The sequence below is a fragment of the Octopus sinensis genome, linkage group LG3 (assembly GCF_006345805.1).
Source record: "Octopus sinensis linkage group LG3, ASM634580v1, whole genome shotgun sequence".
Lineage (NCBI taxonomy): Eukaryota > Metazoa > Mollusca > Cephalopoda > Octopoda > Octopodidae > Octopus > Octopus sinensis.
Genome location: NC_042999.1, coordinates 139,583,856 through 139,601,655, shown reverse-complemented (window position 1 = coordinate 139,601,655; position 17,800 = coordinate 139,583,856). Strand labels below are relative to the sequence as shown.

Genomic DNA, 17,800 nt, shown 5'->3' with positions numbered 1-17,800 from the left:
TTGTGTCATGTCTAACCTAGCATCTATGTGGAGAAATAGGAAATTATGTGATGCTAGTATTAGCAATGGCTCATCTACTGTGATGGTAAGTATACAGTCGTAAACTTTTTCACATCTATAGACTATTTCTAATGTCATCATCATGATAAGCAAAGAATTTTGCTTGTAAGTCTAAACAATTATGCTTAATTTCTAATGTGCTTAATATCACAATATTCTTTATTCTACTCCCCTCTATATTTCTTAAAGGTAGGTCTAGTTGATTTGTATTTTCTTGCTGGTGCAATTCTTAGATAAATCTGTTATAATAAATTAGTCATAAAATCTTTTATGCCCTTATCAGAAGTTATAGATAGAATTCAATTGAGTTTTATTATTATCAGAAAATTTTATGATTCAGTCATTAAAATACAATAGAATATTTTACAGAAAAAGAAAATGGAGTTGATTTAATTAAAGTATTAATGAAATAACTCTTTGAAATGAATGAAGTTTAAAATCAACTTCCAGTGACTTCCAGTGACTTGGTAGTCAATTGCTTTTGTAAAAGTTGGAAAAACAAACTTATATTTTTCTATTTTATGAACATGACTCTTACGTGTCTATTAATGTATTGTTGGCAAGCTATAAACATACTGTTATCATTTACTATATTTCAGGTCCATAAAATAGTCTTGTCTGCTGTGTCTCCAAAACTGTTCTCAGTAATTAGTACAGACATCTCTTCTCAGTTTTATGAAGTGAAATTTCCTGAAGTAGTTAGTACAGAAACTTTAATGGCTTTTGCTGAATACATATATACTGGACTATTAGATCTTGATCTTAATATTTTACAACAGCTAAAAGTCATTGCAAAACAATTAGACATGAAAGACTTACAAAATATGTGTGATGCTCATCTTCTGAGTGGAGCACGTCAGCAAATTGCTTCAACAGTCACTGCGTTTGATGATACCAAGCAGATGCCATCTAATGTTTCAGCTGTTCCTACTAAGGATATTAAGCAGGAGGTTTCTCAAAATGAATTAGCAGAACTTAAAAAAGATACAGTTAGACTCTTTGAGCAAAAGATTGAGGCTGCATCTCTGGACACTAACGGTGGCAACTTTCCAGTTGGTTCTGTTATTCTTCCCACTGTAAAAATCGAGCCTGTAGGACCTGATGATGACGAATATGGTCAAATGAATAAAAGAGCTTCAACATCTAGTTCAGTTTCAGATAGTTCTCGGGCACTAAACACTCCTTTGAATTCTATAGCTGTATCCACTACAGATTTTAGCTTACCATTTTCAGATACCACAAATAGCAAAGCAACAGCAAATAAGATATATGGAACATCACCCAAATTAAAATCTAATGTATTTGAAAGTTCTTCAGTTTCTGACTTATCTCCTGTGTCATATAGTGAAGAAAAACTGTGTTCTCAATCTAGACTCATAAAAGAAGACTCTTCTAAGCCAATAAATCGAACAACAACAACTCAGTTAATTGACAACAATGTGATTTGTGGTAGCAATGAAGGTGTCTATCCTGTAGGACTTTTTACAGCAGAAGGGGACACATTACCATTATCATCAACACAAGTTACCAATGTCAAAAATACAGGTTTATATAAAACAGATGGCCTTACTTGATATCAGAAATAGTTTTCAGTACACACATACACAGATAAATTGAGCTTTAATTTTGTAATAAATAATTTTTGAAATACCTGCCTTGTTTTATTTTCTAATGAAAAATACAGAAGAGTTTTTTGTCTTGTGAGAGATTGTTGATAAATTTCAATATTGTTGACATAAACTTGTTCTTTATTGACTACTGCTGCTAGATGTAACCTGTTGTTATCCTCATTTATTACCTTTGTACTACTAGGAGTTTGGTGATTTAACAATACCAGTGGTGGTAGTGCTGCTGCCTAGAAGTCGCCAAACAAAGATGAGATCTAAGCGCTGTAGAATTGGAATCCTTTGCTACCTGGAGGGCTTCTCCATTGCTGTTACCCATGACTGTATCATTGGTGTTTGAAGTTCAGATCAGTGGTTTTCTTTAAGAATAGTTATACTTTTATGTATTCAGTATTAACAGCATGTGGGATTTTACAAGCGTGCTCAGCAGTATTTAAGGGAAGTGAGATGTTGACACAGCCAAGACCAATAACTAATATCTGACTCATAATGAATTCCATTTCTTGACTGCAGTGTGACCTCAGTGCTTCTCTACATAATTTTCAATAATATCTTTGATTAATAGAGAGGGAGGGAACATGACTATCTCCCTGCTGCATAAGCGGTGCAGATGTTGGAGACATTCATTTCATTGTCAAGCAAGTTGATCTTCACTTGGGCCTTCATGCATGACTTGATTGGTTGCGCTAGCTTCTCAGGATTGTCATACCTTTTCAGAATGCAGACAAGTTCTCAATGAAGTGTAAGAAATATTTTCTTAAAACCAATGAAACTTATGATTATTGGGAGCTTTCTGTTCCTCACTCATTTCATGATCCTACTCAGAACCAAAATATGTTTATGGCTGTCTGTTTCTCTTGAAATTTGTTCTGTGAAACCTTAGCAGAGGTTTTAACAGGCTGAAAATGGTAGACATACATCCTGTTACAGTTCTTGCTAAGAATGGAACTGAAATAGATCCCTCTCTGCTTTTGAGGTAACTTAATATAATGCTGTCGACTAAAGCATAGTCCAGTACTCTAAGAACTACTCCATCTTTACCACAGCTCTCACCAGTCTTTAGGAATGTCCATGCTCTCACATACTCTGCATCTGTAAATGGGCAATCATCAATAGGAGTATCGCTAAAAACTTGGTCAATTTCTTTATCTTTGTCAAGGATAATTGACATTTGTTTTTACAAGTGTTCTAAAAAATATCTTCTTATTTGTATGGTATAATACACATTTTGACAAATGGCAATCTGTGTTAAAAAAATATCATCATATTTATATATAAGATGTATTATGAAGAACATTGCCAGCCTCGCCTGGCCCCCGTGCTGGGTCTGATGCAGCCTTCTGGCTTCACAGACCCCAGTTGAACCGTCCAACCCATGCTAGCATGGAAAGCGGACGCTAAATGATGATGATGATTAGGATGAGAGCCACTATCTGGTAAGATAGCCTTATGTATAAATGGCACTGAAGATATTTTTTATTTGATATAAATTTACATAAAAATGAATATATCAATATAAATTTGTATTAAATTGTTTATTTTAATATACAAAAAGATCACCACCACCATTATCATCATTGTTATTTAATGCCTGTTGTCCATGCTAGCATGGGTGGGATGGCTTGACAAGAACTGGTAAGGCCCGGGGATGTTGAACAATCATCGGTTTTGGGTTGGTTTCTATGGCTGGATGTTCTTCCTAACACTAACCCTTCTAATGCTTAGAATTTACATTACAAAATATATTATGAAGGCTTAATGACTCTAATATTAGGGTGCTAGGTCTTTGACTACATAATTGTGGTTGGAAACTGAAGTTAATCTTAATCATTGATGTCTTTATATATATATTTAACTCCTCAGTTTATCAATGCCTTCCAAACATAGCAAATGATGTACTAAATAAGGACAATTTTCATAGTCTTTATTTTCTGAAAGACTATCCATGTTTTCTTCCTCTATGGTTGTGAAACATGGCCTATGAGGGTAGTTGGTCAGTGAAGGCTGGAGGTGTTCGACAATGACTGTCTCTGCTGCATTCTTCACTGCCGACGCATTGATCGGGTTCCTACAGTCGGTCTTCGTCATCGCCTGAGTCTCCGACCTCTCCCTTCAGTGCTTCTACAATGGCACTTAAGGTGGTTCAGCCATGCGGCCCAGTGTTCAAAGAGAGCTGATTCATGACGTCCTCCTTCCACTCCACTTTCCAGCTCCACTGCCCACCTGCGCGAATGCACAGGTGGGCAGCTGAAGACCTGGGCAATGACGATAAAGGAGAACCTCTCCAAACTTTCAGCTCTGCAGGTAGTCAGTCTGCGCAGATGGAACCGTGAATGGTTCGCTATCTCCAGTGACCTCACACAGGACCATCGAGCATGGGCCGCCATGGATCGTGATGCCGTCAGGTCCAGAGAAGAAGCCGGCTCAACCCACCCCGGGTGAATGCCATCACATGTAGTAAGTCTCTACAAGGTCCTGTGATCAGGCTGCATTGCCCAAGCAATTTGGAGGTCGGGATCTTTGTAAGTGTTCGTCCCTCTCTCTCCTCTGCTTCCTTTCCTCCACCTGCCCCACCCTGGTGAGCAACATCCTGTCCTCTCCAACATGGACCAGTTCTAACAGAGAGTTGGATGAAGTTCTCCAACAATGGAGGGAATTGGGCTTGTCTGCTCCTGAGAAGGTTGAGGATTGTCAGAATCAGAAAGCTTGGGACAACATAATTTTGAAGGCCACCTTTGACTCCCTCTTCAACCAGTCGGACCAAGTTTCTAGATGCCGCTTACTGTCTGCTAGCGTCAAATACTCAGGTGACTGGATTGATGCCATCCCTGTGGCTAATGTTGGTGGCCTACTCAGCTTGTGTCTCAATTGCCCTCAGAGTGGGAGCTGACATATGCATGGGTTTGATCTGTTGCGGCCTGTGGAGTCGACTCCACACACCTCCATGCCCTTTCTAGCCACCTAAATGCTGGTCGCTTCGTGCATCATACAGAGTTGAACTTGATGCTCAAGAGGAACTTGTCCCAGGCAAACATCCCCTCCATCTTGGAACCATCTGGATTGTCCAGATGTGATGGGAAAAGACGTGACAGCCTCACCCTGTGCCCCTGGTCGCTAGGAAGATGCCTTGTCTGAGATGTCACAGTTAGCGACTCCTTTGCTTCTTCTCACATCCTGGAAGCTGTGGTCAGGTTGAGATCTACAGCTTCAGCAGCCAAGTGGAAGAAAATTCTGAAATACCACGATCTGTCAGCCAGCTACATTTTCCATCCTGTGGTGTTTGAGATGTTTGGTGGGGTCACACCACTAACTGCAAGATACCTGTTTTCACTGGCAACTCGCCTTGCAGACGTGACTGTTGAAGCTTGTGAGAGCACTTGGCTGTTCCAGCGCATCAGCCTTGCCATCACCCATGGCAATGCAGCTGGTGTGCCTCAATAGGCATTAGAGAGGTTTCCCAGCACCCCCAACTTTTCAACTCAAGGTGGTAAATTGTTTTTGTTTTTTTCTATCTTTTTTTCCCTTTTATCTCTTAAATATTTTCAATTGCAGGATCTTTTCGCTTCGACCAGCAGATTTTTTAAATAATTTCTTTGTAACTAAACACTTTTAAACTTCGTATACTGGTAGAATGTGTTACATAAAACATCTTTTTCTCTTGGCTTTCATGAGAAAATTCTGTAGTTTGTAAGCTATTTGTTGTTAAATTTCTTGCATTTCGGCAATTTCAACCAATCAATGACGTCTATTGAGGTGAATACAATTTCTGCTGTTGTTTGTCAACAAGTTCAACAAGAACTTCCGGCGGTGTTCTTATGGGTTTATTTACATTTCAGAAGAAAAAAGAAACCCTTCCCCCACAATCTTTTATTCATACGAACGTTACTAATATGAAATATGTCATAAATAACAGTGACAAACTAAATAGAGACCGCAGGAAGTTGTTGACAAACAACAGCAGAAATTGTATTCACCTCAATAGACGTCATTGCTTGGTTGAAAGTGCCGAAATGCAAGAAATTTAACAACAAATAGCTTACAAACTACAGAATTTTCTCAAGAAAGCCAAGAGAAAAAATGTTTTATGTAACACATTCTACCAGTATACGAAGTTTAAAAGTGTTTAGTTACAAAGAAATTATTTTTTAAATCTGCTCGTCAAACTGAAAAGGTTTTGTCCAATTTTGTAGTTTAAGTTTGTAAAACGGTAAAGGATCTAGTCTTTCTCATTCGCAAAATGAGCCCCCTTAATTTTGCTCCGATTGCTTTCAATTTTGGTGTTTCAATACAACTCTGAATTTTGATTACGATCAACCAATTAAAGAATCTAATGTTATTTGGAATTAAAGTTGGGAAATTTGGGTAATGTCAGTCAAACAGACAGCGTGGCATTAGCAAACCGCACGCTGTGAAGAGGTTCACTGCTAACTGTGCACTAATATAATAACACCACAATAAAATAAAAAAAACATTCTGTGCTGAAGAAAAATATAAACTAAGAGAGTTATCGAACCTGGAGGATCTGGAAACGAACATTTTATCTACTGTCGGACCCTCTCGGGTAGGTTTAATTTGTTTACATCATTATGAAATACTCGAAAATCGTCTAATGTGGTTCTATTATTTTCACATCTTAAATATTATAACTCTTTTGTTTTCTCCTAGTTACCCTATTGTCTTTTTTTTGCGATGAATGGTCAATCATGCCTGCCGTGCTTTAGTAAATAATATTTGTACCATGTAACTATCTTCTACATATATGTGATGCTATATCTTAATTAAATATAATGCATAGAAAATCTAGAAAAACAGCGAATTCAGAACTTGAATTCCTTAACTAACGAATACATCTAAAATGAAATATCGTAAAAATATCCAACTGTCTTTGTGGTAAATAAAAAAAATTGATATTTCTACATCTTAATAATACTAAAACTCTAGAGATGTTTGTGTGTACCCGTAATATCTCAGAAATAGTATATTTTATCCTATTTTTTACTTTTTGCATATTTATTTTCATACTTACCCTCTGCTGTGCAGTACAAATTTTCCTGATATTTGGACATTTATTTATTAATGAAGACGATAGAACAATTTCTCTTTTTTTTAAAAAACAACAACAAAAAAACATAGCTTCCGTGACGTTACGTCACAAAAGGCACAAATCGCCAGTGACTGTCTAGATAGCATTCCAGTATTAACAGCAGATAAAGATGCTGACCAAATTTATAATATGGATGAAACATCTATACATTGACATGTTGAGTTCAACAACCACAGACTTTGTTGACAATTAACATGTAGATGCTAGCCACTGTGGTGCTACCAAAGCTCGTTTTATTGCTGTGTTGTGTGTTAATGCTGCAGGAAAGGTGTTGTAAACAATGATTATCCTTAAAGGATTGAAAAAACATGCCTAAAATCAATGTCCTAAAGAATATTTACTTAACAGTCTCCAACGGGGGATCATTCACATGAACTCATGCAGCTGTGGGCTGACAAAGTGTTTGGGCAGAGAACAGCACAACTATGTCATGCTCAAAATTCAGTGTTATTCATGGATGGATGCTCAGTGCACAAGAAAACAGAGCTCCTAGAAGTGTTCAAACGTAGGAATACAATTCTTAAACTTATACCTCCTAAAACAACATCTTACTTGCAGCCGTTAGATGTATCAATTATTGGTCCTTTCAAGAAAGCCCTTCCTGCTGAATGGGAGAATTAGTTTTTCAAATGACAAAAAGGAGTATACAAATTAAGGATATCACAAAAGACCTTATCAAGAGATAATGAACTTTGTGACCCAAGCTGTTGCCACTTTTAATAGAGAAACTATAAAGCGTGCTTTTGAATGTTGTGGAATTGCTCCTCGTGGATAGACTGTAGAACATAGCCTCTTAAACTCATGTTTACAGGATGTTTTGTCTGGCCCTGAGGTAAATGCACCAGATGCACATAATGATAAAATTGAAGAAGATGAGATACAAGTGAAATTAGCTCTGATGTGAATTATGGCCCAGCAACAAATGAAGAAATTCGTGATATTTAACTTTAAATTATTCGGTTACTATTCTACCATAAATGCCCAAGGACATTATTTGTTCATACGAGGCTTCTAGTCATGTTTCCAACAGTTTAATTTTCAATATTTCCTAATAGATCCATTGTTAACTTCAGAATATTTTTTAATATGCTACTTCTTTTAAAGCTCTTTCAGTTTCTTTATGCCAATATATCTGATAACTGAAACGTTAGAAGTGCAGTGGAATCGTATAAAATAAATCTGGTTTTTGAGAATATCTTTGTTTTTCCTACGTGAAATATTTTACTTCCATATTAGTGCCCGTGAGTGCTTATTATAGGTAGGCGGTTATTTAAACCGAAAAATAGTTTTATAAAATAGTATTTTCCATTTAACAGCCTGGGCGTATTTTCAGAAAACCCCAGTAATAGTTTTCAAGGGGAGCTAATCCATTACTCTCCGTTTATAAAGACTGATATATATTTCTTCGTTGCCAATGGGGGGCTAAACATAGAGGGAACAAACAAGGACAGACAAAGGGATTAAGTCGATTACATCGACTTCAGTGCGTGACTGGTACTTATTTAATCGACCCCTAAAGGATGAAAGGCAAAGTCGACCTCGGTGGAAATTGAACTTGGAACGTAGACGAAATACCACGAAGCATTCTACCCGGTGTGCTAACGATTCTACTAGCTCGCTGCTTTCAATATTGTGCAAAGTGAAGACTATATACTAATATTTTAGTTGGAATCTTCATATAAATACTAGTTTTCTGTTGACGTAATTAGGAAAGAATTATTGGTATACTCTGTGGCTTGTAACATTCTGTTTAAAAGATATTGGGCAAAACTTCTGCCCATCTCCCCTCAGCCATCCTTTTTTCTAATTTTTTTTTTCCTACACAAAATCCCTTTTCGACTAAAGGGAATACGAATCTGCAAAATAAATTGGCAAAAATAGGCATTTTAAAATTCCCACTCCCATTTCCTTCTTTTTTTTACTTTTTTTCATAATTTTTGTTATCAAATTATAGAGGAAAGTACGAAGATTATGATTCTGAAGAGAATTTCCAAAATTTTTTATAAAACCTCTTTTCTAAATATGCGGAAAAATACAGACATTGTGATTTGGACAAAAATTTTAAAACATTTTAGTAGTTACGGTAAGGGTTAGTGTTGGGGGAAAAAGTAAAAATTGAAGAATTGGGGGGAAGTGGGGGATTTAAGAATGCCGACTTTTGACAATTTTCCGAAAACGGGGGTTTTTGGCAAAAAAATTATTTTTAAATAAACAACTTTGGGAGAAAATTGGGGTGGGGACGGGCGGAAGTCTTTCCAGATATTGTACTATTTTTTTTGGATGTCTAGAAAATGTGTCAGTGTTCTCATTTAATGCAACATTTTTTTTTCTAGTGTAATGAAGTTATGCGTACCAAACGATCATCACTGGGCCGTCTCACCAAATCTGCTCAGAGGGCAAGAGAAAGACGGAAAAGGGAAAGCACAGAAGAAAAACAATTAAGATTGCAAGATAAGAGACAAAGACAATTTGCTCTTCGGCAGGCAGAAACAGTGGAACAAAGGCAGGCAAGATTAGAAGTTCAGAAACAGAGGGCAAGAACTTATCGTACAACTCTCAAGGTAGATATCAGGTATACATTCTTAAGCATCACACACCAATAGAAATATAACAAAGATCTGCTTATGGAATTTATTTGCAAGGTCATTGATATTGCAATTCATTTCAGAGTCCAAGGATATATGTAGGATAAATGTATTAAGAAGGTTTATGATATGAAGTTTCTTGTGATGTCAACTTTTAGTATTACAGCCTCTCCACAATTTTCATTAAGAATTGGCACCAACCGATCGTGGCCATTGCCAGCCTCACCTTGCACCTGTGCTGGTGGCACTTAAAAAGTGCCCACTACACTCACGGAGTGGTTGGCATTAGGAAGGGCATCCACCTGTAGAAACACTGCCAGATCAGACTGGAGCCTGGTGCAGCCTCCTGGCTTCTCAGACCCCGTTCGAACCGTCCAACCCATGCTAGCATGGAAAACGGACGTTAAACGATGATGATGATGATAAATGAGCTCAACAAAATCATGAATTAAGGCTCAGTCATACTTTGTATGCTTCCATGAATCTCCATGTCAGGGTTAGGAGCTGTGCAACTGATAAACATCAGTGGACAAGCCAACTTAGTGTGCTCAGTACTTCGTTATCTGGTATTATCAAAAATATGCACCTGTAATACAGTATCATGTACACTATAAAGTGTTGAGGAATCACTATCCATATAAATTGAGTATAATTTTGGAATTAATGTATATGATAAAAATACAACTGAATCAATTGTAAATTCAATCAGGAATTACAATGTTGAAAAATTTTCTGCAAAAAATCTAGCAGAGAAAGTCTGTGTGAATTGTAGCAGCAGTTACTATATATTTGATGTTGAAGTCAAATTACAACATGCTACCATCATGTCAGATTTTAGAATAGGATAAGTATAACATCCAGCTCCATTCTCATTTCAGTTTTAGAATTCAGTAGAGATTCTTTGTTCAGATTGATTTTGAATGCTTTTGAGATTTGCTATAGACATATGTGACTGACAGATTCCATTTTGTCTTAGTGGAAGTTTCAATATGGTAATTAAGCATTATTTGTCAGCCTTACAAACAAGAATTTTCAGTTATCATTGACATTTTCATTAAAATAACTTATCCATTCATCACAGTCTCAATTATTTCCATTTAAATGAATTCATTAGTCTTTCATCTTTTTATTTCTTTCTGTGATCGTGCCTCACTTCCTCAACACTCAGATGAAAATGACACAGGAAAAAAAGAAAGAAATACAGCACCTTGGGGAGCAACACTTGAAGAAGCAACACAAGAATCAAATGTTAAGAAATCAGCAATCACATGACAGATGGTATGTGATGACTAAAATGGTATTTTGACAATGCTATTGAGTTACTATTTTTCTCTTATACATTTCTTCTGAATTAATTGCAAATTTTCATTTTAGGCAAATGAACAGTGCTTTATCAACTCCAAAGATTTCAAAATGTGTACATCCAACTAAAATGCCAGTCCAGCAAGATTCAAGTTTAGCACAAGCATCGCAAAATATTACAAAGCCAGGTCAGGTGTTGACTTCACCATTTCAAATAACTCCATCCAAATCAAAGCTGGTGAAAGATCCGAATCAAACAACTGTATCTAAATCAATAATTAGGAAAAAAGATTTACTGAAACGAAAATTGCTAGTTACTAGTCATCAACGTTATGTGATGTCTAACCTAGCATCTATGTGGAGAAGTAGAAAATTATGTGATGCTAGTATTAGCAATGGCTCATCTACTGTGATGGTAAGTATAGAGTTGTAAACTTTTTCACAGTTAGAAACTGTTTCTAATGACATCATCATGATAGGTAAAAAATTTTGCTTGTAAGTCTAAAAGATTATGCTTAATTTCTAATGTGCTTAATATCAAGATATTCTTTATTCTACTCCCCCCTATATTTCTTAAACATAGGTGTAGCCTTTAGTTTTACGATTCCATCATTGAAAATAACTTTTTCTCAAACATTTGGTTACTGATATAGAATAGAATATTTTACAGAAAAAGAAAATGGAGTTGATTTAATTAAAGTATTAATGAAATAACTCTTTGAGATAAGTGAAGTTTAAATTAACTTCCAGTGGCTTGACACTTTTGGTAGTCAATAGGTTTTGTAGAAATTGGAAAAACATAAGCCTACATTTTTCTACTTTATAAACATGTTTCTTAAGTGTCTGTCATTCTATTGTTGGTATGCTATAAACATACTGTTATCATTTACTATATTTCAGGTCCATAAAATAGTCTTGTCTGCTGTGTCTCCAAAACTGTTCTCAGTAATTAGTACATACATCTCTTCTCAGTTTTTTGAAGTGAAATTTCCTGAAGTAAGCACAGAAACTTTAATGGCTTTTGTTGAATACATGTATACTGGACTATTAGATCTTGATCTTAATATTTTACAACAGCTAAAAGTCATTGCAAAACAATTAGACATGAAAGATTTACAAAATATGTGTGATGTTCATCTTCTGCGTGGAGCACGTCAGCAAATTGCTTCAACAGTCACTGCATTTGATGATACCAGGCAGATGCCATCTAATATTTCAGCTGTTCCTACTGAGGATATTAAACAGCAGGAGGTTTCTCAAAATGAATTAGCAGAACTTAAAGAAGATACAGTTAGACTCTTTGAGCAAAAGATTGAGGCTGCATCTCCGGACACTAAGGATAGCAACTCTCCAGTTGGTTCTGTTATTCTTCCCACTGTAAAAATCGAGCCTGTAGGACCTGATGATGACGAATATGGTCAAATGAATAAAAGAGCTTCAACATCTAGTTCAGTTTCAGATAGTTCTCGGGCACTAAACACTCCTTTGAATTCTATAGCTGTATCGACTACAGATTTTAGCTTACCATTTTCAGATACCACAAATAGCAAAGCAACAACAAATAAGATATATGGAACATCACCCAAATTAAAATCTAATGTATTTGAAAGTTCTCCAGTTTCTGACTTATCTCCTGTGTCATATAGTGAAGAAAAACTGTGTTCTCAATCTAGACTCATAAGAGAAGACTCTTCTAAATCACTAAATCGGACAACAACAACTCAGTTAATTGACAACAATGTGATTTGTGGTAGCAATGAAGATGTCTATCCTGTAGGACTTTTTACAGCAGAAGGGGACAGATTACCATTATCATCAACACAAGTTACCAATGTCAAAAATACAGGTTTATATAAAACAGATGGTTTTACTTGATATCAGAAATAGTTTTCAGTTTACAGACACATACACACTGATAAATTGAGCTTTAGTTTTGTAATAAATAATTTTTGAAATACCTGCCTTGTTTTATTTTCTAATGAAAAATACAGAAGAGTTTTTTGTCTTGTGATAAATTGTTGATAAATTTCAATATTGTCTACATAAACTTGTTGTTTGTTGACTACTGCTGCTAGATGTAACCTGTTATTATCCTCATTTATTACCTTTGTACTATTAGGAGTTGGGTGATTTAACAATAACAGTGGTGGTAGCAGTGCTGCTGCCAAGAAGTCGCCAAAGATGAAATCCAGCCCTGTAGAATTGGAATCCTTCTGCTACCAGGAGGGCTTCTCCAGTGCTTTTATCCATGACTGTGTCATTGGTGTTTGAAGTTCAGATCAGTGGTTTTCTTTAAGAATAGTTCTACTTTTATGTATTCTGTATTAACTGCAAGCAGGATTTTGAAGCTTGCTCAGCAGTATTTAAGGCAAGTGAGATATTGACACAGCCAAGATTAACAACTAATATCTGACTCATAATAAACTCCATTTCTTGACTGCAGTGTGACCTCAGTGCTTCTCTACATAATTTTCAATATGTTTGAATAATAGAAAGGGAGGGAGCATGACTATCTCCCCGCGGCGTAGATGTTGGAGACATTTCACTGTCAGGCAAGTTGATCTTCACTTGAGCCTTCATGCATGACATGTTGATCGCTTGCATTAGTTTCACAGGATTGTCATATCTTTTCAGAATACAGACAAGTCCTCCTCAATGAGCTGTAAAAAATACTTTCTTAAAACCAATGAAACTCATGATTATTGGGAGCTTTCTGTTCCTCACTCCTTTGCTGATCCTACTCAGAACCAAGATATGTTTATGGCTGTCTGTTTCTCTCGAAATTTGTTCTGCTGAAACTCCAGCAGAGGTTTTAACAGGCTGAAAATGGTTGATACATCCTGTTACAGTTTTTGGAACAAATAGATCTGAAATAGATCTCTCTCTGTAACGTAATACAATGCTATCAACTAAAACATAGTCCACTACTCATGGAGCTACTCCATGTTTAACACAGATCTCACTAGTCTTCAAGAATGTCTATGCTTTCACATATTCTGCCTCTGTGAATTGGTAATCATCAGTAAGAATATCTTTAAAAAGTCGGTCAATTTCTACATCTTTGTCAAGGATAGTTGAAAGATTACAGGGGAGATGCTTTAATTAAGGATTTTTAAAACATATTTTAAACTAGTCTCGTGGATTCTTTTCTGTAAATTTTTGACTTTATTAGAATGATCAGCCAAACAAAATAATACCAGAGTTTATATGACATCTGAGAGTTTGATTTACTCAATAAATTGCTGTTGGGTCAGCAGTGTTTTATTTCAGTGCTGTTCTGTACTACAAAGTTGAAGGAATATTTGGAAGTCCCAACACACTTAGAAATTGAACGCAGATCACTGTATCTGATGCAAAAACAAACTATATGAACACGATTTGCTCTGTTATTGATGATATCATTAAGGAACTGACCATTCAAATATTTTGCAAAACAGGATCTTATTAACAATTCCATCTTCTAGCACTGTTTTCTCTTCAAAAGATATGGTTGTAAATAGAGCCTTTTTTGCCACTGGCAAGCTGTAGAGGTTCTCACTTTAAAACCAGTTGGCTGCAAACTGTGTGACTAACATTAAGACCAATGGCTGGTGATGCCAATAATAATTCAGTTAAACCATCTAGCTGCAAGAAATTATCAAATTATTTCATGTAGGTCATATGGTGTAAATATCTTTTCCAACGTTTGCAGTAACAACAATAGCTAGTTTATTAATGATAAAAATAAATATCTTTGTGTTGAAAATCTCAATGGAATTTGTGCAATTTCCATTGTCTTCAGCTCAATGAAGACATCATACCGGCAACTCATGTACAGAAATATTTGTTATTGAATATATCAATGTTTAGTGGCACATGCCTTGGAAAATAGCTCTTTGTGTTACTAAATATTCGCCCTTAGGTTAGATCAGTATATGTGTACATTTAAAACATTGACAATGATTCTTAAACATTTGAAATATCTTTAGCCAAAATTTTATATAAAAGACAGATGTAAGCAACCTCTCTCTCTATATATATATGCACTATATTTTTGTGACAGGAAAGAAAATATCAATTGGACAAATTTCAGGTCCATATTGGATTGGAATTTCATCAGTGACAGAGCTCTCTGTTCAACTGTTCACAGAGACACTGCTGATAGACCCACTGTGACTAAACACTTAAGGAAACTGAATAGGCTATGGTGCGCACTATGACATGTTCTTGGCAGCTAGTTCGATTAATAAATTTTTGGTTAGTTTTGAACAGAGGTGATTTGTGCTGCCTCCAAGAAGTAAGATGGAGAGGAGGTTCTGCTAGGTTCCTCACAGGCAAAGAACACAGGTACAAGATTTTCTGGGCAGGGAACACTAACGAGGTCAGGGGCATGGATGTACTTCTTGCAAAGAAATGGGTTGATGCAGCATTGCGTGCCTGACGAATAGCACACTTTTATGGGGTTTCTGTGACCCTTGCATCAGCAGCATGCACTCGATAAGTTTCACGCTGCTCTGGAGTAGTTGCAGCTTTTTCGTGCAGGACCTCTGGTCCTCAGTTTCCTTAGCCTGTCAGTACTGCTGCAGAAGACTTTATGCCAATGTATGCTCTCATTTTAGGTGGCATGCTTCTATTATCTGGAAAAGGAAAATAGGTTTTAGTGTACCAAGTGATTATTGATTCTATTATAAGCTAACAAAAGTCACTTTATTATGTCTTTCCACATAGCTTGCGCATAAGGTAACAGTGAATGCCGCGTAAAATGAAATAGGTTTGGAGCTTTCTGAAAGATATGTATAACTTTCGCTAGCGGTAGCAAAACACTTATTTAAAGGTTAATTCTTTGGGACGAATCATGTGATTGTTTAAAAAAGGCTAGGGATCTTTTCGGTTTGAACGGCAGTTTTTAACATAATTTCTAGGTAACTAAAAAATTTTAAACTTCGTATACGGGTAGAATGTATTTATAAAACATCTTTTTCTCTTGGCTTTATTGAGAAAATTCTATAGTTTTAAAGATATTTGTTGTTTTTTTCTGCAATTTCAACCAATCAAATACGTCTATTGAGATGAAAACATTCTGTGCCGTATGAATATGTCCCTCGTTTCAGAAACAGATTGGGTTTATTTAAATTTCTGATGGAAAAAAGATACCCTTCCCACCACCCCTAACCCTAAAACAGATTGAAATGCAATAGATCGATACTAGGGTCATAATTATGGGTGACAATTTCATGACACCGCGAGAAAAAACTGCCGTTCAAACCGAAAAGATCCAAGGCTAGAACTTCAATGCTAAAACGTATTTGAAACAATGGACAACAATCGAAATTTCATAATGGATGGCAAAATAAGCATCCTTAAAGTGAAACAGCACATTGGTAGGTAAACAAAGGTATTAACAAATAGAAGAGAGGAAATGGAACATCACCTTTCAAGTAACTCAGAATAGGTAATGGTAAGCTTGCCAAAAGGTCAATGCAGCTTAAATATTGAAATTAAAATTGTTTTGTATTGGATATTCATTGCGTACAGTGTTCCTAGTCAATTTAATCAATCATAAATATTCTAGAATGCCATATACGACGACATAAGTTTAAAAAAGTATGGAAAACCATACACACAAAAAAACTATGTACCTTTAACGAATTTGGAAAATTTTAAAAATTAACATAACATTTTTTTACATGGAAGAAAATTACCGGAGACATAATACGTGTTGTGCTAAATAAGATTTTTTTATAAAACTTTTAAATTAACATAAACATTTATTTACATGAAAACAAAATGACAGCTTCCAAATTCTGTTTCCTGACAGGATCACCGCGCAGGTGGACAGTCGGAGTAAATGAATAGACAAAACCCTTTCACTTTTGTAAAACGGATTAAAAAAGTATGGAAGATCCTACATACAAAAAACTATGTCCATTTTCGTGGAAGTTCTGGGCAAAATGTTATAATGCATGACCATCCTTGGGACACAATATATTTGTAAGATTTGGGGAAAATCGGTTGAGAATTGTGAAAATGTATGCATTAGTCATTATACACATACTGCGATTTAACAAACAAGTATATATACATAGTCAAAGTGATAAAAATGAAACTATTAAATTTCATTACAACAGAGATGCTATTGTTTTACTTTTGACATGTAATACTGAAACAGTCTATGAGATTGCTCCTTGCTCGCATTAGGCAAGAAGTTGAAAATATTTTTTGGCCCATGACACTCCATGGACCCTAAGAAAGGAATGTGTAAAGTTTAAAGGAAATCGGTTGGGTAGTTCTCGAGTTTTAGTGATACACACATACAGACACACATTCTCAGTTATATATATAGATAGAGAGAGAGATTAATTAAATATCATTGTGAAATAAATGAAGTTTGAATCAAGTTTCTCACTACAAGTTTCTCACATCATCAGTAGGTGATGATGAAATTGCAGTGTGAACAGAAATGCCTTGTGATTCTGTCATGGGCTTTTAGGATCATCTTTGGTGTAAACGGATGCTAGAAGGAGGAAATGCAGTGTCAGCCTAGTAGAGATTTGAATTTGGAATGTGAAGGGACATAATAAAATATTATAAACTACTGATGGTGGCATGAAAATAGCACCCAGTAAATTCTGTCGGGAGTAATGCAGGGAAGTAACAATTTGAATGGAATTACTTAAATTTTGCACATATTTGATCTTCATATCTGGTATGTCAACTGTGAGCAGTTCTCCTATGTTGGGCTTCCTTAAGCTTTGTAAGTGGTCAGCTAAAGTATTTGCTGACCTTGAAGAGGAATCCCTGTCTTTGTAGTGCAGTTTTGGCAATGATATAATGAGGTTTAGCTTAAGAGACAAATAGTAATTGTGAGGTCCAGCATTTATAGTTACTTTCAGTGCTTTGGTTGTGTTGTTCATGGCTGAAGGTTTGTGTTACAATTAAATTTCCTTGATATATGTGTCTTTGTGATGTTGAAAGATAACTTGAATGTCAAGTCGCTATTAAAAGATGCTTACAACTTCTATGTTCTAGAAACATGTCTGGCATGAAGCGTTGTTACAAGACCCCTCCCAACTTTTTGTTTGCTATGCCCACATTGTGCGGATTCAAAGGTATTCCAGTTCTAGTTTTTTATTTTTTTTTTTTTG

At 35.8% G+C, this 17,800-nt stretch overlaps 3 protein-coding genes across 3 annotated transcripts in view; all 3 read left to right on the top strand.

Moving 5' to 3' along the window:
- Positions 1-1,711, top strand: part of LOC115209898 — a 46,865-nt gene extending 45,154 nt beyond the window's left edge. Inside the window, exon 7 of the mRNA XM_036501402.1 lies at positions 961-1,711. Within this exon, the coding sequence (XP_036357295.1) occupies positions 961-1,634 (674 nt within the window). The 3' untranslated portion in view covers positions 1,635-1,711. The remainder of the gene's footprint in view (positions 1-960) is intronic.
- Positions 1,712-7,300: 5,589 nt separating this feature from the next.
- LOC115209897 (transcription factor Ken-like) overlaps positions 7,301-17,800 on the top strand; it is a 36,284-nt gene continuing 25,784 nt past the window's right edge. Inside the window, exons 1-2 of the mRNA XM_036501401.1 lie at positions 7,301-7,621; positions 9,123-9,213. Coding sequence (XP_036357294.1) covers positions 9,135-9,213 — 79 coding nt within the window. The 5' untranslated portion in view covers positions 7,301-7,621; positions 9,123-9,134. The remainder of the gene's footprint in view (positions 7,622-9,122; positions 9,214-17,800) is intronic.
- On the top strand, positions 9,222-12,633 carry LOC115209543. The gene is made up of 4 exons (XM_036501403.1): positions 9,222-9,361; positions 10,543-10,652; positions 10,749-11,091; positions 11,577-12,633. Exons 2-4 carry the CDS (start codon positions 10,543-10,545, stop codon positions 12,549-12,551), a joined length of 1,428 nt encoding a protein of 475 aa, XP_036357296.1. The 5' UTR covers positions 9,222-9,361; the 3' UTR covers positions 12,552-12,633.